Raw genomic sequence first — 25,036 nt, 5'->3', positions numbered from 1 at the left:
TTAACTGGCAGAAAAAGGAAGAGAAGAACGTAAAGAGGAAGCGCAGAAGAGCGCGCTTGGTACGTATGTTGTACGCCACGATAAGGAATCTGCCAAGGAGAACATTCATTCCATCAATTCCAATTCATCGTGCGTCGCGCGATTCGTTCGTTTTCATGCTCCACTGCCATAGGCACACACACACACACAAGCACGAAGAAGAGTAATTATTAATGCGATCAATGAAAGAAAGTTTCATCATCCTGTACCTCGGACTTTGGGGCGTGCGGCTCTTAATTGTGTGGCTCCGGGGCCAAAACCTTGGACCACACATTCGGTCGGTGCCGTTTGCCGGTGCAAACCAATCACCGCGCTGATGGATAGGCATTATCGGCGGTATCGATGGGTATCCTGTTACGTAAATAAAGCAGATAAGTGAGTCCAGAGTCCGGAGATATCTCCGGAGCGAAGTGGTGCCATCGTAGGTACTTTGGTAGGTGTGGTCGTGGTAGTAAACCGTGACTTGGCGCCATCCGATCGGCTTATCACCGGACCGGATGGCTCACAGCGTAAGTGTCGCCAGTAGTTGTTGAACAAATACTGTGTGCTGAGGTTTTTACGGGGCTACACTACTTAGTCAATCGGAAAATGGGCATAAAAAGCGAACCGGACCTCCAAGGTCAGACCAGAGTCAGACCGCTACAGAAAGAGAGAGGTAGCCGTCTGCCTTGTTGGAATCTGCGGAACTGCGGAAGGCAACTTGAGCTTTTCGGTCGAAAGCAAATAAATGGTTCGCAATAAATTTGATTTACAAAGTGAACTGGCATTCCACAAATCAAGTTTTACTTTGGATCACCTCCCTGCGCCTCGGATTTGAACTCGGACCTAAACGTCCCGGTGTATCGTGTTCCGTGTTGTCTTTGCCTTGAGTATTGGCTTCTGTCCGTCTTGTTGGCTGCTGGCTGCGTCCGGAAGAAGCTGCAGGTTGAGGCCTGGTCATGGATAGTGACAGAGCTTCCGCCGTCTGTCGTCCGTCGGAGTGGCCTCCGAGCTCGCTGGTGGAAAAGTTATCTCCACCCGTCCAGTCATACGTCTATTCGTCTAAGGTTGCGGCATGTATTTGGTGATCGAGCCGGAGCCGGGCTTTACTTTGTCTTGATTTGTTGTTCTCCCTCGTTACTCCTCTTTTTCGCTGCCCCGTCCAGATACTATCCACACCATTTACTGGCTCGTTAGGCAACCCGAGCGGTAGCGAAAGCGGTAGCCACTAGCATCGATAACTTCCTTCCGCTTGTGCCTTTTTCTCTTCTCTTCTCGCCAGGAAATGGCTCGACATGGTGGATCCGGGGTAGGGGTTGAGGGTTGGTTCCCTTTTCAAGACCCCTCCGCCGTCCCTCACCTTGCCGTTGTCGTCGTCGTCGTCGTCGTCGTCGTCGTTGGGGAAGAAACTTTGAACGTAAGGCGTTGACGTGCACAACGCACACTGGCAACTAGGACAATCGATGGATGAAAGCAGCTTAGCAGTATGGCTATTATAAGGATAGGTATCCATCTGGCAGAAATAGTTTCGCTATCCTTTTGGCCGGCCGGCCGCTGCGCAGATGTGTTCGCCTCTGGTGCCGACGAGGCTGGAAGCAATACCGCTACTGCTGCTACTGCCAGCCAAAGGCACGGCAGGTGGGTTTAGATGAGATTTAAAAGTTAAGAGGATGCCATAGCTCGTTCGTTCTTTCCTTTTGACGTAGCCGGGACTCTTGGTCCTGGACCTTACGTGAACACTTCACGAACATTAGCAAGCAGCTTAGCAGTATGGCTATTATAAGGATAGGTATCCATCTGGCAGAAATAGTTTCGCTATCCTTTTGGCCGGCCGGCCGCTGCGCAGATGTGTTCGCCTCTGGTGCCGACGAGGCTGGAAGCAATACCGCTACTGCTGCTACTGCCAGCCAAAGGCACGGCAGGTGGGTTTAGATGAGATTTAAAAGTTAAGAGGATGCCATAGCTCGTTCGTTCTTTCCTTTTGACGTAGCCGGGACTCTTGGTCCTGGACCTTACGTGAACACTTCACGAACATTAGGCACATTAGGTGATATATCGGAGGATTTGTGCGACTCTTTCGAAGACTAAATGTATGCATGTTGCGTGCCTGCGAGTGTGTGTATGTGTGGCGCGAGTGAGTGAGTGTGTGTGTGTGTCGATGTGTGGTCAATCGTAATCCGTCGAGATCGACAGCCTACTATGTCCTATCCCGGGGACTAGGAAATGGAGTTTTCTTGTTATGCCTTAAAATATTGCTCGCGAAGACGGAGGTAATTGTTTGCGGAAATGAAGTTTGTCTGTTCATTCAACTCCGCGACAAGGAAAGTCGATAAGTAGCCACAGATGGATCTAGATGTACTTGTGTGTTACGACGTCGACGTGGGATTATCGAAGGGCTGATGAGAAGATTGGAAGACATATGATTCTCTCTGTAACTAATGCAGTATCACTTGACCGTTAGTTGTATAAAATAGTGATATTTTATGAGACTTTCCCAAAAGGTTCCGTAAAACTGATTCCAAGAGTATGACATATTTCCATATTGACGGATTCTAAAAAGCGTTGTGTCATGCGAATTCAAACACTTTATGTGCTGCTGATTTCCGACAAGGAGAAAAGCCATAAACAATAATAATTGCTTTTCTTGATTATGATGCTAATTTCTGTCACAAGCTGCACACGGCACGCCCCTGCCTGATGCCGGAACCAATCGAAGCCATCCGGGGTACGAGCATTGGATATGATTGGATAAATCTAATTCTTTATGCTGCAGTTTTACGACCCCAGTAACGATTGATTACTTTTCGATTGGAGTTTTATCCATTTTCCTGGTTTCGGTTTTCTCGTGCTTTTTTTCTTTCTTTCTTATTTCTGTTATGGTTTTGACCTTCAACTTAGAGTGGCCATCGACGAAATCGGGGGCAATGGTCTATTTTTTTTTACATTCTCGAACGAAAGTTCAATAAATTTGATAGCAAAAACAATGAAATTTGCCCGGAACACTGCAGGTGCTAACTATTTCTCTCCCCATCTTGCACTCTCTCTTTCTCTTTCGATGCTTTATTTATTGCCCCAGTCCCCAGGAGGATGAGGTAGGAAAAGTTGTCAGGAAAATTTGGGAAAGAAAAAAAAATCCCATAATAAAACAGACCATCTCGTTCGTGCAGGAATGGTAGGAACATTTTGTAGAAAATGGAAAAACGAATCATCTTTCGATGCATTCGCAGGTTAGATTCAGGGTGATGGCGATTCGAGACATTCCCTACGACATGCCCAAGGTGTGTATGTGTGTAGTGGCTCCTTCCGGATTCCGGACCGGGCACAGAATCATCACAGAATGGCCAACGGAGGCTCTCGATGACCGGCATGTAGGCGGCATTCCATCACTTTTTTAGCTCTCTCTCTCGCTCGGTTCTCACCACCCCGGGAACGGCGATGAACGATCGTAAAAACCTGGGTATGGCTATCAAAATTCAATTGCAGTCATAAAATCATATTTTACGAGCCGATTTTTTTTCTTTTTCCTTTTTAAGATGGCTTTGTTCCCTTCGCCATGATTACACTTGTTCCATTGCATGACAATGCTCGAACGCGCGTGTGGCTGATGCGTGTGCGGGGAAAACTAAATTTTACATTCAAAGTTCGTCCATTGGTTCGTTAATACACAATTATTGAATGATAGGCTCTGATGGGCACGTGCCGGGAGGCGCCCGTTATGGGCGTGATAAATTATCTTTTCCTCGTGGGAATTCATGGGCGTCACCATAGACTTCTTTTTTCAATATGGCCATGCTTTAAACAACCTACGTCAAGTGCTGTCGAAGTTGAAAAAAATCTATTTAATAGCATTTCGAGGATAGTCTTGGATCGATGTGGATGTCAGTAATGAAAATGATCGTAAACCAAATTGTAAGATCTGTAAGACGTAAAATTGTAGAGTTATTATTGTTCATGAAGATATTGCGCAAATGGTAATTAGATCCCACCGTATATAGTGCTTCTAGAGCTGGCGAACTTCGGATTCCTAATCCTTGTAATCAAATCTAGTGATGGTTTGTGAGGTCAAACTGTGCCAGTTTTTATAATATTTAACCTTAATAACGAGGAGCAAACATGAATGTAGAAAAAAAGAAATAGTAATGTAACTAAGGTTACTAAGAATTACATATTAACATCAACATTAACATTATACAGCAATCGTAACTGACAGCTTCAAATAAAAACAAAGTAGGCTCTTGTTGCCTTTGCGATCTCGACAATTGCAAGAAGCCTTAATTTTCCAGCAACAGGATAAAGTCATGTCTTCTCACCCCAAAGTGATAGTAAGCATAGACATTTCAAAATTAAATCATAGTTTTAGTGTAGAGATGCTAGTAACAGGATCTAAAGGTTCCTTTTTATGATCAATGAAAGCTCTCGTTGTAAGAAAGGAGGAATGCTAGAGGTCTGTGCACTAAAGATTATGTTCCCAAGTCATTTCTCGATGCTCCTGTCAATTATCAATAAATCTGTCCTTTCCACAGACCTGTGTAAGAGAGTAAAATGAGTTGATCTTAACATCATCATGAATATTTGACCTTAATGATTGACACTTCTGGAAGAAGTTCAAGCTCTTGTTACATCATGTTCCAACATAAACCAACATTTCTCCATTAATCATCCGATCGACCGTTACATTATCTCCGGTGGCCGACGGAGAAAGAGATTGCCCAGTTATCATTTATTTCTATCGAACAGTTTACGAGCTCCGACGACTCGTGCTCATAATTGAAATGGCTCGAAACTTCTCGGTCCGATTGCTAAACGTTTAGTACGGAGTGTCCAGTGGGAAGGGTTCACAAAACTTCTCCAACGTGCCTTCAGGCGGATCGAGGGTCTCTCTCCGAGCTCCGTGAGGGATGCTAATGAACCTCCATCTTCCATCCAAGCAACCGGAGCAGGCGAAATATTTGAAATTTATTACCACTCTCTCACACAGACAGCTTAAAAGCTTTTCCAATCTGTCCATTTACCTTACATTTTTCATAAGAACCGCTCGTTGTAGAAAATGTACCGCAAAGAAAAGGGGGAGGGCGGAGAGTTAAAGAAAACAATCAGATAGCATCTGGGCGCAGAGTAGAGAGAAAGTGTGCTGTAGGTATACATCTAGCAGTACCGCCGCCGACGAGGACGACGACGACGACGACGACGAAGGAAATAAAATCGCAATTCCGAAAACTAACTAGCAAGAAATTATTATAATTTATATCCGGACACAATCATAAAGTTGGCGTTCTTTCGACCAAACTAACGGTGAGCGTGTTTCTTCGACGGTTCGAGCTTGCGTTCGGTTTGTGGCCAGCATTAAGCTTGGCAGAGGGAGCGCCTTTCGGTACCGCGCCACAGTAGGCGAAGATTATGCTGAGAGTTATGAATAAACGAACGACTCGACGATTTCCAATTTTGTGGCGCACTCAATTCCCGTTTGGTCAAGGGTGACTAGGGAACTAGTGGAGAGGATCCGAGAGGATGCTCGGTACAATCGTAAAAAGTAGTTTCCAGACATGAAATGTCCTAGTGTCGTGGTCGTAGTGCGCCTTGTAAAGTTCGTCCGTGCAGTGTTTCTCCAGCGACCAGATTGTTCTCAGGAGTGGTTTCTCTCTTATCACTCGGTCCTTCCGGTGGTCACTCCAAGTGTTGCGAAAAAAGGAGAATAATGAAAGAAGAAAAGATTTTACCACCTCACCTCCAAGGTCCACCTGAACTTCACATCCAGTTTTCGCTCGCTTGCAGTTGTCCAAGTCCATGACGCCATTGCCCGATTCGCGCATTTCCCATTCCCGTTATCGCATCGGCGCAAGTGGACACCGGTTGGTAAATGAGGGAAGAATGTTGGGAGCATGGACCGGACCGGATACTTTCCCTCCTCGGTCAAACCCCCACCATCAGCCATCTTGACAGATGGAACCTATGTAGCCTGAGCGCTGCGTTTCGCAGTTATCTTAATTTGCCTCATTACTGTCGGTCCGAGAGCTTGAGTCCGAGTCCGAGTCCAGGTCCAGGTGTAGCTTCAGGACGGAATATGGCCGTGAATCATGCTCCCTACTGGGACGCGGAGAGGGGGGTATGGTGGAATGACAGGTTTACCGGTCCAAGGGCCTTCGCAGCGCTTTTGTTCTTCTGTTTAGGGCCGTAAATCATCACCTTCAACTTGACTTTTGGGATCCTTTGGGAGGAGGAGTTTGCTATCTGAATGCCGGTCGCTTCCATACCGGCCAAAGGTACACGGAACGATACCGCGGACAACGCACTCTCTCTCTCTCTCTCTCTCTCTCGGTAGGACATTGTTTGGAAGTGACAACGGGATTTCCTTCCAGTATGCCACCCCGCCCCGGAAAACCACGGGTTATCATCGGACCGGAACCCACGTGTACGCATAATTCTACTGCCGCGGACGACGACCTTGGTGTCCATTGGGATCGTTAGAAGCCGGAAAACGGTAAGTGGCAGGGGAGAGCGTTGTGGAAAAATTTGAGTTGCCCGATCTTGAGGACACATTCTCCCTCTTCATGTTGTTCAAATAATTTGGTCCGCTGGAGACACCCTGACCGGAGATCCGGTGGACACTTCGTTCCGGGGGGTGGTGAGCTGAGAAAAGGGTTCCTTAGCTACCCATCCCCTCGCGCGGGTTGCTTGTTTAATGAAGACTGAAGTTGTCGGAATTAATTGCGAAAGATTTGTGAGGAAGATTATTTTCAATTAAAAACGAGCAGCAGTTGAGAGCACAGCCCAATGTCGTCGTCGTCGTCGTCGATGCGCTCTTTCCGCAAATGATAAATGGTGTGTCTGAAGATGCGGCCCCAAAGAACGGGGTCCGGTGCTTTCGTTGTCAGCGGGAAATCAAGCCTAAGTAATATTTAATGGCATTTTCCGCGGAAAACAGTGTGCTTTTCATTCTCTAAGGGCCAAAGCACCGGAAAGCAAACATCTCGGCACATCGTCATCGCCCGGGGGGATGAACTCAACGCTGAAGCTTGTGATGCTCGTTTTCGAATGTTTTCATTATTAGTGCGGATATTATAGAAATATTAAAGCGTATTTGCTGGTGAGCTGAAGGATGCTTAATAATCCTTTGTCAAAAATCATCGGCAGGCAGTTCTACAGTGATAGGCATTCGTTTAGCGGCGTTCGTGGGTGAACAGTTTTGAAATCGTCTATTTAGAAGTAATGCCAGTTAGTGTTTTTATAACTGTTTACCTTTACTAGTCCATTTTAATATCGCAGCTCTGAATTTGAAGTATTTTAGAAATATCCGTACAATTTAGGGTGTACGAATTTCAATAGTTTTGTTGACTATCTGTTGAAAAATCAGGTCATCCAGAGGAACCGGATATATTTGTGAAATAGCTTGGGTTTTAATTAATTAAATGGGAAGCGTCTCGTGATAAGAGAGTGCATCCTGAACCTTCTAAATCCTTCGATCAGCTGCGCTTTGATGTCATGATCAGGAGGACCTGATAGTAACTGATCAAACTATTACGATTAATATTATTTGCAGATGAAAATATATCTCTCAACACTCCTTTCGGCCATGGCATCTACTTGCTGGCAAAAGAATTAGTTCCTCTGACGGATATTAATCAATTTCGGCTCATCTAAGTATCTTTTTCATTTGATGTCCTTTGATGTCTATTATTCCATAAATGTGCCCGATAGGAACATTCATATTTTCTTTAATTTGTCTAAAAGATGGCTGATTCTTCATCCTTGTGTTCAACTGTGTTGGAGATGTAATTCAGTTCTCTGGACCTTTATGAAAAACAGATGGTTCTCTTTGATAATTGAGGCAAATAATCGAGTAGTGTAATCAGTTCAGTTTTTAGCAACTTAATCATTCGACTTAATCTCTTTGATCCCTTTTTTACGAAATCGTTTCGAGAATCTTAATTTTGCTTTCAAAGCAATGTCTGCATGTGAGGAAATTAATTTAAGAAAAGCCTTCGAGCTAAAATCTGACGTGAAGACTATTGTTACTGTGTAATATATGTCTCAAATACCCACATATTCAAACCATTTTCGTGTATAGACTAATCATACAAGCACTTCACCTAATTAAATAAAATAAATAAACATGTTCCATATGAAAAAGAAGGCCACATTTTCCTCCAGAAACTTCCTCTGCACCTAAACGAATGTCCCACACTGTAGCTCCCCATTAACGATATTAAGTCCTCGAGCACCATCCGGCGAAATAGTTACGCTTACGACAAGGCACTGCTTACGGATCACCAACCAACAACACTTTCCACTTCCTTTCATTCCCTCCCCTATGACCGCATGCCCATGGCATGAGCCGTTCGTTCGGGATCGTTGATTTGCCATCGGTGCTTGTTGGGTTTTGCCGGGAAGATTGACGTGAATTTTCTCTCGTTTTCTCGCTGCCTGGGGACACACTCGACTCGCTCTCGGTGGTAAGTTGATGCCCCCAAGCAAACCACACCACGCCACGCCAAATGGTAAAATCAAATCAGCTTGGCAGCAATGTTGCACCTCGGGCGTTGGCAACCAAAGCTGCTGTTGTTGTTGGTGCTGCTGCTGTTAATGCAAAGCAGAATTTCCACTTCAATGCACACACACATACAGAGAAAGCGCTTGGCATCGCAACAGGGGACCGCACTGTAAATTGCTCAGTATTATAGTGGAGACGAATTTTCCGAGTGGCGATGGCGATGCCAACGGCAGCAGCATTGTGTGACACTCAAGCGGAACGCGATCCTTTCCCCCATTTGGCCGGAAATCCTGGATGGCTAGACGGGGCCTCGAGACGTACGCTTCATTCGCTGACGGGAAGGAGAACCAGGGCCGAATGGTTACTCTTGACGGAAATAGGCATGTCAACTGCAAGCGTCCCCACGTTGCAAAACGGGGGCAAAGCGAATCGGTGCGGTTTGCGTGGGCCGAGGCACTGTGATGGCTGTCGGTTCCAAAATAAAAATAGTGTTAGCTGAAGCTCAATGTTTAAAGCTTTGAAGGAAGCAGGAAAATGCCTTCCAGTCTGACTGACAGACTACAAAAACATTGCCCTTTCTGGTTCCTTTCTTTCTTTCCTTCTTTCCTGAGCTTTCCTCCGTTCCTCATTTTAACAAAAGAATATCTCGAAGGACAAGGAGAATTAAACATTCCATTCAGATACAAGTGTTGTGGAAACGTGTTGTATAAAAGTCGCTTAGCTTATTTGTCCAAACGCACACAGCCGGAGGGAAAAAATCATTTTCATTTCTGCTCCAAAAGTCTTTACAAAAGCCATGGGCGAACCGACGTGGTGCACTGATTGTACTGGTCCTTTACTAGTTACAAGTGCTATATGGAATGAGAGCCCAACTCTAAGTCGGCCGCACGACAGTACTCAATGGTCTCGTTGATAGAACCGACTCCCAGAACATGTAATTGATCGTTTCCGATAAAAATCGGAGGAAATCCGGAAGGCAAACTGATTGCGGTGTCAGATTGCAATGTAACGGAGCAGCAGCAGCAGTAGGGAGAGTATTCCAGGAAGTCACACTAGGGACTATTATGTCAATTAGAGTCGTCTACGTCTCGAGATTCGTAGATGCCCTAGTTAGTGGTCTGGACTACAGATTGTAGTAGGCCTAAAGAGTAGGCAGAGGCAACTGCAATGTCTCGTGGTTTTTTAGAAAAAAAGGGAACACAATTCATGTTTCATGGAATTGCAAAAAGCACATCCAGTGGTTCTACATGCACTCGTGCAAAAGTGATGAACTCATTCCTGGAGTACACACAGAATGAACCACAGTTAGTTGGTCTTTGTTGACCTTTTTGTCATTTTATCTGCAAAATATTTTGATAGTACATTGCGACTAAAATATTGACCATCGCAGAAAGCGGAGAATGGAATCTGGCAGAGATGAATCAGAGTAGCCATAGGCACAAAAAGCCAGTCGTTTCGGTTCTTTCGGTCGTTCGGTTCGGTTTGGGTCTATTGATATTCGAACAATTTAAATCCTTCGTGTGGTGTGACCGGTGGCCGGCCAAAGTCATTCCAAATGGAGCGTACGACGATTCACACCAGCTACAATCACGACTTCCAACCACGGCCGAACAATCGGCAGCTGGCGGTGCAGCGTAAAAGTGAGTTGCATCGGCCAGACGGTGGATGCTTCATTGCTGCTGCTCCCCCCGTGTCGGCGGTTACCTTGGATGGACAGGAACCAAAGAAGAAGCTGGTGTTCGAGGAGGAAGTGAAGCGAAAAAATTGGCAGCAATGCGGTGCGAATCGGTTCGTGAAAGGCTTGGCGCGGACACACCCGGAACTGTACTGGGAGCTGATGGCTAAGCGTGCGTGGCAGGAACGTGCCACTGCCGGTGGTTCACCACTGAAATCGAGCTATCAGCTGGACTACGATCGGTTGCCAGAGTGTGTACCATGTCCGGTGCCGTTGGCTGGCCGTGACGATGATGCTGATGATCCGGCGGAAACCTCACGACGACGGCCACGGGATTGGAAATACTTTCAGCGCGAATGCGATGGTGTCCCAGCGTGCCGTGCGATGACCGGCGGTACCGGTAGCAGCGATGGAAAGATTGGTTTGTGTTCCTGTCAACTATGCCCCCCGCCATCGTCATCATCATCGCCGGCTATGATCGTTTGTTCGGAACCACCGCTCAGGTACGGTCGTGTTGAAGCCATCTCCAACATACCGAAGAGTTTCATTACGTCCGGTCACTGGCCAGAGCCGGACTGGCAGACGGTGGTACGCCATAAGACCGAGTACCGTGAGAAGGTGGGCCGGATCGGGGGGATCGTGCAGCGGGCGAACATCCACAATCATGCCCGCTGTACTCCGCAGAGAAATTGTCGTCACCGGTTCTTCATATGAATAAACTGGACCCGTCCGTCCGGGGTCCGGGGGACTAAATGTGACATTCCTTCGTATCCCTTTCTATCCGCACGTGCATCGTATGCTGTGCACGGGAGGGAGGGGGGAGAGTGCATTGCAGATCAGGTGGAGCGGGGGTCTTTGGCATACCTTACACGCTGCGAACAGATAAATCTTTCTGAGCAGGTTCTCTGAACCGAGCATGGAGACCAATCATTTGGAGCGGCAAAACTGCAAACTAATGAAGTTCAGTAAGATGGAAGACAAACGACCACAAGCAAGGCAAGGCAAGGGTTCTGTTCTGTCTGTTTGTGTGTGTGTGTGTGTGTCCTAGATCCAAATGCATCGGATGCAGATCGAAGCCCCAGCTGACTGGTGAAGGTATAACGAGGAGAATTATTTGATACCGGGGGGTTAATAAGCTGTATATATTTAATGATTTCCCACACATTGTCGTCACAGATCTATCGGAGGGTAAAGTACGCAAAAGTACGGACCTAAAATGAAGGCCTTAGCTAGTTGCTGTCTACTGGCACGTCCACGTCTCATCTTGGAATCGTGGTGCAACGAGTTGACCGTACGGATAGCAGGAACGTTTTAGCAAAGCGAAGTGAATACCCTTTTCCTTATGAAAACCGAAGGAACAGCCGTGGAAGGAATAATAGAACCGACTACCGGACCGGATTATCACGCACGTACTGGTCCGAACGGGTGGAGTAGGTTTTGGGCTCATTGAAACCGAAATCGATATCGTGCCGAGCGTGATGCCGCTGTCAAGCGGCCCCACAGTAGTACCCAGTACCAGTATAGTGCTGAGTAACGAAGCCATAATTAAGGTCATTCGTATTCAGATCGGGAATATAGGTGGAAATATTGAGCCGTATCATGATTTTCATCTGCACGCGTAAGCAAAAGTATGTAACTAATTCCATACCATGCTGCCTGGTCTGGCCTGGTATCCCGGATTCGGGATGACTGGTGTACTACTTGCTGGATGCTTGTTGGCATTTAAGATGCCCTAAGGATTTTGGTGGAAACTTGTCCGAAATTGTCTCCATTTGGTAGGAGAGTTTAACGGTTTTTACATTTTGCATCAAATGCATTTCGATGCGAGTGCAATTTAATCATGTTGAGTAATAAAATTTCCTATGAAAAGGGTTCCTCGTTTTGAAAGTTTTTTCGGTAAGAATCTGCTAAGTAGTCAAAACGGTCAATACTAAATGTTATCGAGCCTGAGCTCAATCGAAATGAATTTTGAAGAAAATGGATTTCATTTGTTTCGAAGCAGATTTTTAACCTGCATTTAAAATCCCATTAGGCACTTTTTTCGACGCTGTACATTATAAGTCTACTATTAGGCTTTTAAATGATCATTTAAATGATATCATTTACCCCAACAATACAATGCGACAATATAATGAAACAGAATTGATTGATTCTAGATGAATGCAATTTGGGTTTTGCATCTCTGCTATTCCATTATTAACCATTTCTAATATGCAATATCATTGGTTTTCCCTGCGACTTTGTGTTAAATGTCGTCTCTTGTTAATATGCTTCCAAAAGCTGCAATGAAATCTGTCATCGTGTATCAGCACAAGGCTGGAAATAAGCATCCAAAGATGCTAAATGACACGTTCTAACTATTCAATCGGTTTAACAGCTTAAAAAACGTACAGCCCTCCATTGGACGAGCTCGTTGATTGCTGCTGCTATGCATCTTATGCACTGATGGCACTTATACTAGAGCAAACCACAAGGTGTTGCATTAGCGGCGCCTTATTTCCCAATGAATTTATTCAAATGTGTATGCTTTCTGCATGACAAGCAGCCATTTTTACGTGCCCCCGATGGTCGCCTCGCCACCGCTCCAAGTGCAATGAGAAGCAAGCAAGTATCATGTTTATGCCAATGATAAAAAACTATTTATCATGATTCCACATTCTGCATCATAACCATACACACACACACACACACACACACTTGTTGACTCGATGTATAGAGAGGTCTCCTTCCCCATTGCAACAGCAAAAACGGAACGTCTGTATCGTCTTAGCAGATTGTGTCCTTTTAGTCAAATGGAACCGGAGAACCTGATACGGGGAAGGGGCCAAGAGTAGTTGCGAGGGCAGTGAGTGAGTGTGTGGCACCATGCAATGGTGCCGCTGTTGCTGCTTGTATAAAGAAGTGATACCAACGTAGGAGTTCTGAGGAGGAAACCATTGAACCAACGCGAGCAGCAAGCTTCGATGCAGATGATACAGATGGCGATGGAAGACGTATAGCGTGTCGAGTAGGAGGAGCCCGGAGGGGGGGGGGGGGGACCCGTAGGGTGGGGTGCAATATTCATAAAGTTTCCAAAAGATTTGGAACGCGAAATGTGTGAGTGCTTTTGCTGGCTGATTTACATTCAAAGTTTCCTCGCCCAAACCCTTCAGGCGGCTTGTACCGGCTTCGATCGACCACGACTTCGGTGGGCAAATAGGGGGTGGTGTAGAGGGTGCCCTAGGGGTGCAAAAGGGGTGTCTATTTGCACAAGATTTGTGAGCGCAACAATTCGACGTCGGCTCCGTTTGCCAGCGCATTGCTTATGGCGCTCGTAAGTGATCGTTACATTGGAGGGCGCTCCGGCCACCATTTGGAATTGTGTCGTACGAGTGTTCGTGATTCACTACAGCACACACACACATTTTCTGGTTGTTTGATGTGGATGACGCAGAAGAGGCAGGTCATTTCATTTAGGTGTTATGGATGTGATGAAATGTTCCTTTTGATGTGGAGATGCGAACACAAAGTGTTAATAATGTTTTATAAACTAGCGAGATGCTTTGGCTCTACTTCTGATTTCTCTGCTGATTCTCGAGACAATCGGCATCACAGAGCAGCTTATTTGACCTCGAGAATTCTGGCTGTACGTCTGTTTTCCATTGCTGAACCGGGTGATCTACTTATCCCGCTAAAGTATGATGATATATGCACATTTCAGATGGCGACTTCTCAGCTTGAGCTCCCGTCTGAAGCTCTCTTGCTTTCCAATGTCCTTCCTGGGCATCAACATCATAAAACACTACGCGCGACCAGTCGGAAGACATAAAGTAAGCGATTATGAGGCAAACGTCAAGGACAGAGCCAACTACAAACCGACCGATCCGGTCATAAAGAGAAGCTCGCAAAGGCTAAGAATCTGCTCCTTCATCTCTCTCTCTCTCTCTATGTCGCGTGTCCCAAATTGGCTGCAATTTTAAGAAGCGGCCAGTAGAGTAGAGCGTCTTCGATGGATGGATGGATAAAAAAAAAGCGGTGCCAAGCAGCTTCTCATAATTGTCAGAAGTGGAGCATCTACATCTCCACTTCCTTCCATTTAAAGTGCTGATGATGGTGGAAGTTGCTTGAAGCCTTGCGCCGTCTCCTTGCTGTTTGGATTTGGATCCAGGATTTTATCCTCAGTAGTCGGAGTGTGGAGCGCAGCGAAAAAAGGCGCTCACCATAAGACGCTCAGTAAGAGCTTTTTTCATGAAGTGGAAAGCAGCTCAGTCGCCAGCCACCATTTGATGGTGTGTTCTACGGGTCCTTGAGCGACCGTGCCAGTAGTGGTCACAAAGTGCAGCCTTAACAGGGTGGCCTGCAGCACGATCAACGTCATTTGCTGCCTTTAAAGCACGCACTCGAGTGCAGCTTCGAGCGAACGGAGGAAGTGATGATAAAGACGGATTAGTCGGAGAATTACAGCGCGGCCATCGGCTGGCCATCACCGATGTCATTGTCATGCTCGTTGTCATAAAGCTCGTTGCCCGCGTTCCCAGACCGAGACTCGTTTTAACAGTTTCATGCCAACCGCTCCGGGCCAACGACGCTATCCCAGGCTCGGACTTTTAGGTCAGTTTTTCTTCTTGTCAGCTTTGTGGGATTCCAGGGATTCGTCCCGCGGCTGCAAGCCGCGTCTGGGCTTGAAGAGAACGACGTGGAATGATTTTTCTGTTCGTTTCGTTTTTCTTCTTGCTAATCCAGCTTGTATCCCGTTTGTAACAATTGCTGATGATTTGTGCCTGGCCTGGTCTGCTCCTCGAGAGAAGCAAAAAAAAAACAACAACAACAAGTCGCTGATTTGAGTGTTATCTTGGCAATGGACACCAGTGCTGGTTCTTTCGCCCGAAAGCCGTCCAGAAATCGAGAAACCCGGAGGCCACTGCCTGAAAAACTTGGCCGCCTCTCTCCTGGACGAACGCCCAACTTATTTGGCCTAGATTTCCAGTGCAACTGTTTCTGCCTCTGCCTGGTAGTTGGTGGCAGTACGGTTGTATTCTCGCGGAGGTCGATAAAATTCACGACAATAAAGAAGGAATGCTAGGATTGCTGTGTGCCAAATTCTTCCCGTCTCCGACGGTGGTCGGTGGATTTTTTCGCGCAGTTTTAGTTTCGATTCGCAGTTGTAGCGGGTTGTGCTCCGGAAGTAACACTTTTTCAAAACTATCCTCCAGATTGCAGCGAGTTAACACAGGATGTAACATATGGGGTTAGTTGGGAATCCGGTCCAGTTTTTTTTGGGGAATTTTCCCACGAAATGTCGTTACCTAGGTCAGGATTGGCTAAAAATGTTGAACATGAAAAAGTTGATAACAACCGGCGGAGTTTTAGTAACAAGCAGCATGTTTCAAGTACTGTACGTTAACTCGGCATAAGTCACTCTTTCTCTGGTTTTTTTTTTACCTTTAAAACCTTGAAGCGGATCGTGTACAATGGCAGTTTTTACATACTTACTTACTACGTACTTGAAAAATCCAAATACCGATAATTTGACTTTGCAAGACTTCATTCATAAACATAAACTGCTAAATTCCATTGGCATTTATAGAAGAACTATCTATCAACCGTTTTATGCTGCCGAATCATATCAGATCGAAAGAAAAGGTAAAACTGTGAATCACTTCTAATGATAATGTATCACATCAGCTCTACTCAACACTACATGAGCGCATTTTGTATTAACAACATTGAGAGCGTTATATATTTTACCTTTTGGATTTCCAACAGCAGTTAACAGATATTATAGCATTTATAATCGAATGTTTTTGGATTAGAATTCAGCTGAGGGACAAAAAATAGTTTTTTAAACGTCTCTGAATTTTGATACCCAATAATTTGAAAAATTGTTGCTTATTTAGGATGGTATTAACAAAAAAAACTTTAAGGTTACTTAAGATAGTATGATAATAAAAGCTCTAATCTTGTTGAGGTAAAGTTTTCGAGAAACAATAAAGGTAAGGAACCTATTAGGAACGAATTTGTTAATAACTGTTAGCACTTAAGGGACTGGCATTTGTAAATAATTTGTCATTTTGCTGGTAAATTTACGGGCCTTTCAAACAGTTGTGATAACTAAATTATAGATAATTTATTGATAATTATTGATAATTAAATTATAGCTTGACCGAAAAACCTTGAATAGAAACATGATCCACTACGCCAAAAAGAAATCAGCTTTCACAAAGCGCTAATCGTATATAAGTAGTTCTCCGCTTGATTGACCCGCGTGAAACGAGTGTGGCCTTTGGCCTCCCGTTGAAAGGCGGCCTGCAACAATCACTCGTCGTCACCAGGAAATCATATTTCACTGTCCTGTTTAAGATTGACCCGAATCCGAGCCAAGAACCAAGACGCTCCAAGCGCGGCCTTTGGCTGGCTTCTGCGACACTGCGAAACCAGCTCCAGCACTGTTTCCGCTGCGTCCATGCGGCCATTTGGCTAGAAAGACGACGACGCAGGCAAAGAAAAGGACGCGAAAAAGAAAGAACATTCTCTACCACAGCCCCATGGCATGGCGAGTACAGCAAAACCTTCAGTACAGTTGTTGAGTTGCCGGCCTAGATGTTTGGAACCGTCCACAGGCTCCATAAAAACCGCCGAACCAAGTGTGCATAAATATGCTCGAATGCAAGAAACCGGCTGTGGTATATGTGTGTGTGTGGAGGGAAAAAATAGATTCCTACTCTCCTCATTTCCTCGCTCACTCTCGCTTCCGCCATGCTACGCCATGACGTCGGTTCCTCAATTTGTCGTCTAAACGCCAACGGTCGCTTCTCGCGCTTGGCACAACGCAACGCAGTCCTCGGGCGCCCGGGTCCTCGGGACCTCGAGGCCGGGAATTTTGCATGAAATCGCCGCCAGTCGCACAAATGTCGCGCCCGTACCCCGTGGTGTCCTTCGGTGTCTGTCCGCGCCGTCATTGCGTCAAAGACGAGGTCCACGACATCGAGGACGACGGTTAGGGCCAATTGGCTGTCTATCGCTAGCCGTTTACGAGGACGCGCGAGGAGAAGGGAACCAGTTGGTGCGGAAAATTTATAATACGATCCCGATCATAACGAACGGGCTAGCTAGCGCTCGGTCATATTTTGTCCAAGTTTATGTTCCTTGACGAAAGGACGACCCCGTATATTCCGCTGGCGTTGGCATCCAGTTTGAAGGGAACGTCGCGGTTGGATGCTCATTGAGTTTGGGGGCATTACACAGACGTCGTCGTGAACCGGGCAACACACAAATACAGCTGCACACACACACACACACACACCATAGTTGTCCTTAGTCTTATGCTGATTCGTCCGGCGCATATATCGGCATCGGTCAAATGATCTGTAGGCGGACAGGGGATTGATATTCGCTCGGAAAATGTCATGTCGCAGAGACACAAACGCCATGCCGTGCTTTGCAGAACAGTTATTAGAAGGAATTTCTGATTTGCTTGACCTTTTCTTCCGTTTTTGGTGTCCTTTGGCTACTACGATGTGTTACTGTGGAAGAAGAAGCAGCAAAACTAAAAAACAAAACTTGACACTTCTTGGTAACATGTAAGTAGTCTACTGCACTGCACGTCCACGTACATGACAACAATTTATGGAGCACTCTTGAGCTCTGCTCCACGAAACAAATGCCACGGTATTCATAAAAATCCAAACCATTTCACGGACCCGGAACGTCATTCTGCCGGGAATCTTTCTCATCAATCACACCGGGGGTATGTCTGTCTGATTTGGCGGTTTTTTTCGTCTTCTTCTTTTTTTGGTTGCTTTCCTGCCCGTTTTTGTGCTGCCAAAAGCTATCTTCTACGCCGAAGGCCCTTGCCTAAACAACGCGAAACCGAAAGGCAAACAATAACAATGGCCAATGAATGAGGTCATCATGACTCAATGGTACCGCCGAATCGAGTGGATTGAATTTCGTTTCACCAAAAAGGGCGGACGCCTTCGAACCTCCAGCGAACCGACTCCGAGCATTGCCACCACCAGATCCTTCCATTACTGTTGCCTTCGGTAGGCGGGGATTGCAGATATTTTCGTGTACAGTGGGTGTTAGTTTCCTTGGGCGGATAAAGTAAGATGTCGGTGTTATCATGGTCACGTGCGCCAGTAGCAGCAGCAGCAACATCAGCAGTAGCGGCGCACCTGCTGCTGCTTCTGCTGGGGAGGGGGTTCCGGTAAGTGTGTGGCGAACATAAATAATCATTCCTTCCGGGAAGCCGGGGGAAGCATGGATTGGATTTCGTTCCCTCTATGTTATGGCGGGAGGTATGAGCTTTTTGGGGATCTTTTAGGGGTGTTGGCGCGTAGAAGAAGGTAGCAACCAGGTACATGAGCGATCGATGGTGGATAGTAGTGGTCGACAACCACGCTGGATCCCTGCTGATTGCAAAGGAATTGTGCGAACGTTCTGGTTAAGTTGACCTGGATAAATTGAGCTCCTGGCGTGACTCTGGGAGAAACACACACACACACACACATACGCATATGTGGTGGGCTTTGACAATGGCAACTAATAATGTGTCATGTAATATCATTATCACACCTAGTGGTTAAGGTTTAGCTGTGGGAAGCCTTCTGTATTCGAATCATTGGCAGTACATTTATGAAAACCTTCTTTATGTGTCACGGAATGTTTTTGTAAAAAAAAATGGCTCATGACCATGATCACCGTAGCTTTGAGATAAACCACAGTATTGTGAAGCCTAATAAGAGATTAGTTACAATGAATTGGGTTACAATTTAGAGGAGAATGAAAGAACCTCCATTTTAAACGAACTTGCCTTTGTGTTATTAGATTAGTTTCCTTCTTTTCCAAAAAATCGTACATTGATTCGAACATTGAAGAGAACAAAATCAAAGGAGAACATCGTGATTGTAATTCGAAATAAGTTTAGATGAAATTTAGTTTAAGAAATGTGTTTTGTCCCGAATGTTCCTTTCAGTTTGTTGCCAAATTATGGATATTTCCTCCATGTTTTAATTAAACCTTTTGCTCAAAAGGCAAATTGAAGCGTTTCTACCAAACTCAAGGCTAAATATTTAAAAAAGTAATGATATCAGCACAGAAAAGGATAGATGGAGTATCATTTATTGGAGTTGAAAACGTTCTAACGTTCTCTTTTCTGCTGACAAGTTTGAAGTTCTCAGAATAATTCCAAGCCTGCCAGCAGGATGGAAAGGGTAAGAAGTTGAAATATTACCCTGATTAATATCCAATATTCAACTGAAAAATATTATCTCGGTGTTGTGAAATGCAAACAGACCGCCGCGGTTTTCAGCTTTTTGAAGTCGCTTTATTTTTCCTCGAGCAGACTCAAAACTTGTCTGCCTTCCGTGGCGGTTATCTTTTTTCACTCGTTTATCGCCTTTCGCTTTCTTTCTCCTGGTTGCTTTTCGCCTTCTTTCTCAGTTGCCGCTTGCTAGCTCACTTGCGTGCAGGCTCGCACGCAAGTGAGCTACGGGTGGCTGCTCGTGGGCCCTACCGATAGCCGCTGCTATCGGTAACACTCCCCCCAGTACGGTCGTCCTAACTGACGTCTCGTACTTCGGCCCAAGAGCAGCCGCCTGTCCTGTCATGTGTATGCTTACTTTCCGTTTACCGGCACGTGCCGGTTCTTTGGATTCTCCTATCAACTGTGTCGCCTTTCAGCTTCTATCTATCAATCCCACATCCAGATCGTAAGGTCCCTTTCCACCCTGCTTTAACTAATCTGTCTTTGTTTTAGGGTCGCTTTCCCCGGTGTTATTCCGGCCTATCTCTGTAGCCTTGCTAGCACCCCGGCGCATCCCGTATCACTCCTTCCCCTGACTCTTGGCGTATCACGTCTAGCACGGCGAGCTTCGTGACTGGCCGTACGTAAGTGCTGTTCGCCGTCCTGACCCTTGCGGATCGAACCTGACCGTCCTGCTTGCTGGCGAAAACTTGCTCTACCACGCCCTTTGGCCAGGAGTTTCTGGGTAGCCTGGGATCGACGATGACTACCACGTCTCCTGTCCTGATGGGTTCGTTATATCGGTGCCACTTTGTTCGTCGTGTGATCTCTGGCAGGTAGTCGGTCACCCACCGCCTCCAGAATCTGTTGGCCAACGCTTGTGATGTTCGCCAGTTCTGCCGCAGAAGGCTGCCGCTGTCGTCCAACTCGCCCGGCTGCTTCATGCCATTCGACGAACCCAACAGGAAGTGGTTCGGTGTTAGGGCCGGGGCCGAGTCGTCGTCTACCGGCACGTGTGTGAGGGGCCGCGCGTTCATAATGCTCTCGACCTCGACCAGCAGGCTGCGCAGCACTTCGTCGTTCAAACGCTTGGCTGAGCTCGCAGCAACGATGTTCTCCTTCACCGTCCGGATCAGGCGCTCCCAGCTACCTCCCATGTGGGAGGCTTGTGGCGGGTTGAACTCCCACCGTATCCCGCGTTGGCTGCACTCTTTTGTGATATCGACGTGGTCGATCAGCTCCGGGTTGCGTTGCAGTTCCCTCTGCGCACCGACGAAGTTGGTTCCTCGATCACAGAATATTGTGAGCGGGGTTCCTCTGCGCGCAATTAGATTCCGCAGACCCATGATGCATGAGCTGGTGGTCAGCGAGTGAACCAGCTCGATATGGACCGCCCGCACTGTGAGGCACGTAGCCAGCATGCCCCACCGCTTTTCCACTCGCCTTCCCACGGCTACTTCGATTGGGCCAAAGTAATCAAGTCCTACGTATGTGAATGGCCGTACATAGGCCGCAAGACGCGCCGGGGGTAGGTCAGCCATGATGGGAGCCTTCGGTTCTGCAGCCGCATTCTTGCACCACTGGCAGTTCCTCCGCACTCTAGCGTAACAGGACCGGAGGTGAGGAATGTGGTAGAGCTGGCGCACCTCGTTGATCACTGTCTCGTGGTTTCGATGATGAAACCTCTCATGGAACTTTCGCACTATCAGCTCCGTAACCGGATGACGCCGTGGTAGAATTACCGGCCTCTTCGCGTCTTCTGTTGCGTAGTGACATGCAGCGATCCTCGTTCGCATGCGTAGGATTCCGCACTCATCCAGGTACGGACTCAGCGAATGGATCGGGCTCTGTTTTGGTATCACGGTCGTAAGCCTAGTTGACGTCTTGGCGTTCTTCAGCAGGTCGATTTCCGCGGGGAACGCCTCCCTTTGTGCCTGGCTGATTATAACCCGTTGCGCCTTGCTCCTTTCCTCTGCTGTTATAGGGCCTGACGATCCGACTCTTTGGGTGCTACTAGCCCTGCAGTTGTGGACAAAGCGCAATACCCTTCCGGTTACCACGAGCACCTTTGCCCAGTCCGAGAATCTCGTCACGTCGACCACGGGCTGTTGTATTGACGGAGCGTCAGGCGAGTGATGGCCGGCGAAAGCTGGCCTCAGCTCCGATCCTGTGACCGGCTTTTCCGCCGGTTGTGCGGGCCACGTCTTGACGGATTCCCACAGGAACTGAGGGCCCCGGAACCACCGGCTTGTGGCGGCGAGATCGGGCATCCTGCTCCATTTGGTTGCGTCGTCTGCCGGGTTGAGCTTTGTGGGTACCCAACGCCACTCCCGGCATTTGGACGTTTTAAGAATCTCCACGACTCGGTGCCCGACGTGCTGGCTGTACCGGCGACTGTCGGAGTTGAGCCACCCCAGTACGTTACGGGAGTCGGTCCAGAAGAATCTGCTTGATGATTCGGCTTTTGATCCGCCGTCCTCACTTTCCTCTTCAACCAGACGGAGGGCGACTTCCACCGACCGGCAGAGCCGTGCTCCCAAAACTGCTGCTTCCAGCTCCATTCGTGGAATCGAAGTAAATCTCAGTGGCGCAACTCTTGTCTTGGCAGCTACTAGACAGCAGTGTACTGCTCCTCCCGTGGCGTGCCGGATGTAGCAGGCCGCGGCAGCTCCGTTCTCACTTGCATCCACAAAGGTGTGCAGCTCTATTTCGTCTTTCCTTGTCAGGGCGGATGTGCCGTACCACCGGGGAATTCGTACCTTTTCCACCTCTGGGAGAGCCTTCAGCCATGTTTTCCAGCTAGTGAATGAATCGCTGTCTATCGGTTCGTCCCATTGAACCCCGGATCGCCAAATCTTCTGCAGCAGGATCTTTAAGTATGCCAGGAAATTTGCGAGTAGGCCCAACGGGTCGAACATCGCCATGAGCACGCTTAAGACCTCCCGCTTTGTAGGGCACCGCGTTCCCTGCCACAGATCGCAAGAGTGCTTGCTCCTTCCGATCCGGTAAGTGAAGGTGTCGGCCGCGGTGTCTCACCACATTCCCAGCACCTTCTCTGTGTGTACGGTGTGCGTACACTCTATGTGCTTTTCTTCAGGTTCTCCGTGTAGGGCGCTTAACACCTGGGGCGAGTTGCTAATCCAACCGCGAATCTCGAACCCTCCCTCGCGGTGTACGTGCGCGACGTCCAGGGCTAGTTGTATGGCCTCCTCCTCGCGATCGACGCTCACCAGCATGTCGTCGACATAGTGTGCGTGGATGATAGCCTTAACGGCATTAGGGTGGGTTTCTGCGAACCGCTGGGCGTTGATGTTCTTCACGTATTGAGCGGTGCTGGGCGAGCAGCGGGCACCGAACGTCATCACCTGCATCGCGTAGGTCTCCACCTCACCGTGTTCGTTTTCCCATAAGAAACATTGGCTTGACTGATCTTCGGGACGTATCCGCACTTGATGGAACATCTCACGGATGTCCCCCGTTACCCCGATCCTTCCTTCCCGGAAACGGATCAGAATCTCGAACAGGCTAGAGAGCAGGTCGGGCCCCGTTAGCAACGCTGAGTTTAGGGAGGTTCCCCGCACCTCTGCTGCCGCGTCCCAGACGAGTCGAACTTTCCCGGGTTTATTCGGATTTGTCACCACAAAGATAGGAAGGTACCACCGTCTCGGCTCGTCTTGCTGCTCCTCGCTAACACTTAATTTCCTTATGTATCGTTTCTCTTCATACTCCTTTATTTTCTCTTTCAAGGTGCGTGCGAACTCCGGACTTCTCTTCATTCTCCTCTGTAGTTGTTGGAAACGTTGTAGCGCCATCGGGCGGCTGTTGGGCAAGGTTCCGTCGTCCTCTCGCCAAAGTAGGCCGGTTTCGTATCGGTCACCCACCAGCCTGGTGCGGGCCGTTAGCAGCTCCAGACACCTAGCGTCCTCCGTTGTCGTCACTCTTGTGGCTTTCGTTACTCCGAGACTGTCAAGGGAGAAGTACGTATTAAGCGCTTGGTGTATCTCTTCGTCGGTCGTGCTGCTGTCGCTACTACGCACCTGGACGGCTGCTACGTTATGCACCTTGTCAGCGCCCCCGCAAACGGTCCACCCCAGGCGGGATTTAACGGCTACCGGGTCGTTCGCTGTGCCCTCTCGACATTTCAGTACCAGCCCTACTTGTAGGTGCCCAATCCCGATGAGGAGTTTGGGGCGCTCGTTCGTGTACGGTTCCAGTCGCACGCCCCGCAGGTGCCGGTATTTTGATTGTAGAACTTCGCTGTCGAGGGTCTGCGCTGGTAGTTCCAGCTTCTGTACGGTCTTCACTCCGGACAGAGTGTACTGGTGACCCTGTGGCGTTCCCGAGATCTTTAGGGTCACGACGCGTGATCTCTTCTCCACGCGAGTAATCCCTCCCGTCCATTGCAGATGTAATGGCTGGTTGGGCCCGTCTAGGCCGAGCTCGTCCGCGAGGTCCTCCTCCACCAACGTGAAAGACGACCCTTCGTCCACGAATGCCATCGCCTTGATGGTGCTGGTCCGACCGTGGAGAATAACCGAGTGGTATCGAAATTGGGGGCAGGCGTCGCTAGCCTCACAGTGTTTGTCGATCTGGATACAGTGCACTGCACCTGGCTTTGCCCCAGCTGCTGATGGCTCGTGCACGGTATTTATTGTGGTCGATGGCCCGCGATGCAGTAAGGCGTGATGTTTGCCCGTGCATCCCTCGCTGCCACATGGCCTGGCTCCACATGCTCCCTTATGACGACGCAGACAGACAAAGCACAAGTGACCCTCCCTGGCGACCTCCCAGCGCTTCGTCGTGTCCATGCTAATGAACCGGCTGCACCGCTCCACCGCGCGGCACTCTCCTCCGCAGCCCACACACATACTTGCCGACGGACTGGGCGTGCTGCTTTGTAGGGCCGTTCCGGGTGCCTGGTGTGCAGCCCGGCTCTCTGTCCTAGTCTCCGGCAGTGGACCCTGGCGTTGTGCCCAGGAAAGGCGGCTGAAAGTTTCTGCCGTCGCGTACAACCATTGGCTGAACGTAGCGAGGTCCGGCACCTCCTCAGGCGTCTGCATCGCCCACATCTGCTGCACCGAGACTGGTAGCTTCCCCAACAGCTGGTACAGTAGGGAGCTGTTGAAGCAGTGCTCCGGGGCACCGCAAATCTCTATGGTCGCTGCACAGTTCTGCACCGCGACCGCAAAATCGGTGAGCTGGTCCCATTGCCCTTCACGAACCGACGGTAACTGGCTCATCCGCTCGGTCAAAGACTGCACGATGCGCAGGGGTTGACCGAATCGCATCTTCAGTGTCGCGATCACCCTGCCCACGTTGTTCGGGTGCAATAGGAGGGACTTAACCGTCTCGTACGCCTTGCCGCGTAAACACCTTTCCAGCCGTATTATATTTTCGTCCGCCGTGAAGCCACACATCCTCGTGCTTCGGTTGAAGTTCGACAGGAAGTTTGGCCACTGTTCCGGATCACCGCTGAACGCTGGTAGCTCCTTTGGGACGGCGTGCCTCGCCGCGACCTGTGACCTGGACAGTTGGAATTCGCCCATTGAATCGCCCCAACTGTCGCCGAATTCTGGGTCATTGACCGTGCGGATCGCGGTCGAGCTGGCTGGTAGACGACGTTCCGGCTCGG

The 25,036-nt window shown here is 48.2% G+C and overlaps 2 protein-coding genes across 3 annotated transcripts in view; both read right to left on the bottom strand.

Annotated features, from left to right (window-relative positions):
• Positions 1-25,036, bottom strand: part of LOC125954082 (uncharacterized) — a 123,057-nt gene that overhangs the window by 16,939 nt on the left and 81,082 nt on the right. The gene's annotated exons all lie outside the window — the stretch shown is intronic.
• On the bottom strand, positions 22,494-24,076 carry LOC125954101 (uncharacterized). The gene is made up of 2 exons (XM_049684110.1): positions 23,442-24,076; positions 22,494-23,367 (listed from the first exon to the last, which is right to left on the bottom strand). The coding sequence occupies exons 1-2, from the start codon at positions 23,901-23,903 to the stop codon at positions 23,320-23,322; spliced, it is 510 nt and encodes a 169-aa protein (XP_049540067.1). The 5' UTR covers positions 23,904-24,076; the 3' UTR covers positions 22,494-23,319.

This window comes from Anopheles darlingi, chromosome 3 (assembly GCF_943734745.1).
Source record: "Anopheles darlingi chromosome 3, idAnoDarlMG_H_01, whole genome shotgun sequence".
Classification (NCBI taxonomy): Eukaryota; Metazoa; Arthropoda; class Insecta; order Diptera; family Culicidae; genus Anopheles; species Anopheles darlingi.
Note: the sequence above shows the minus strand (reverse complement) of the source record. Positions and strands in the feature narration are given on the sequence as shown.

Excerpts from the sequence above, each read along its gene's own strand:
- LOC125954101 (XM_049684110.1), bottom strand. The coding sequence starts at position 23,903 with ATGGCATTCGTGGACGAAGGGTCGTCTTTCACGTTGGTGGAGGAGGAC. Across the intron at positions 23,368-23,441 it reads ATAACGTAGCAGCCGTCCAG|TCTCGGAGTAACGAAAGCCA; the intron begins GTGCGTAGTAGC and ends CTCCCTTGACAG.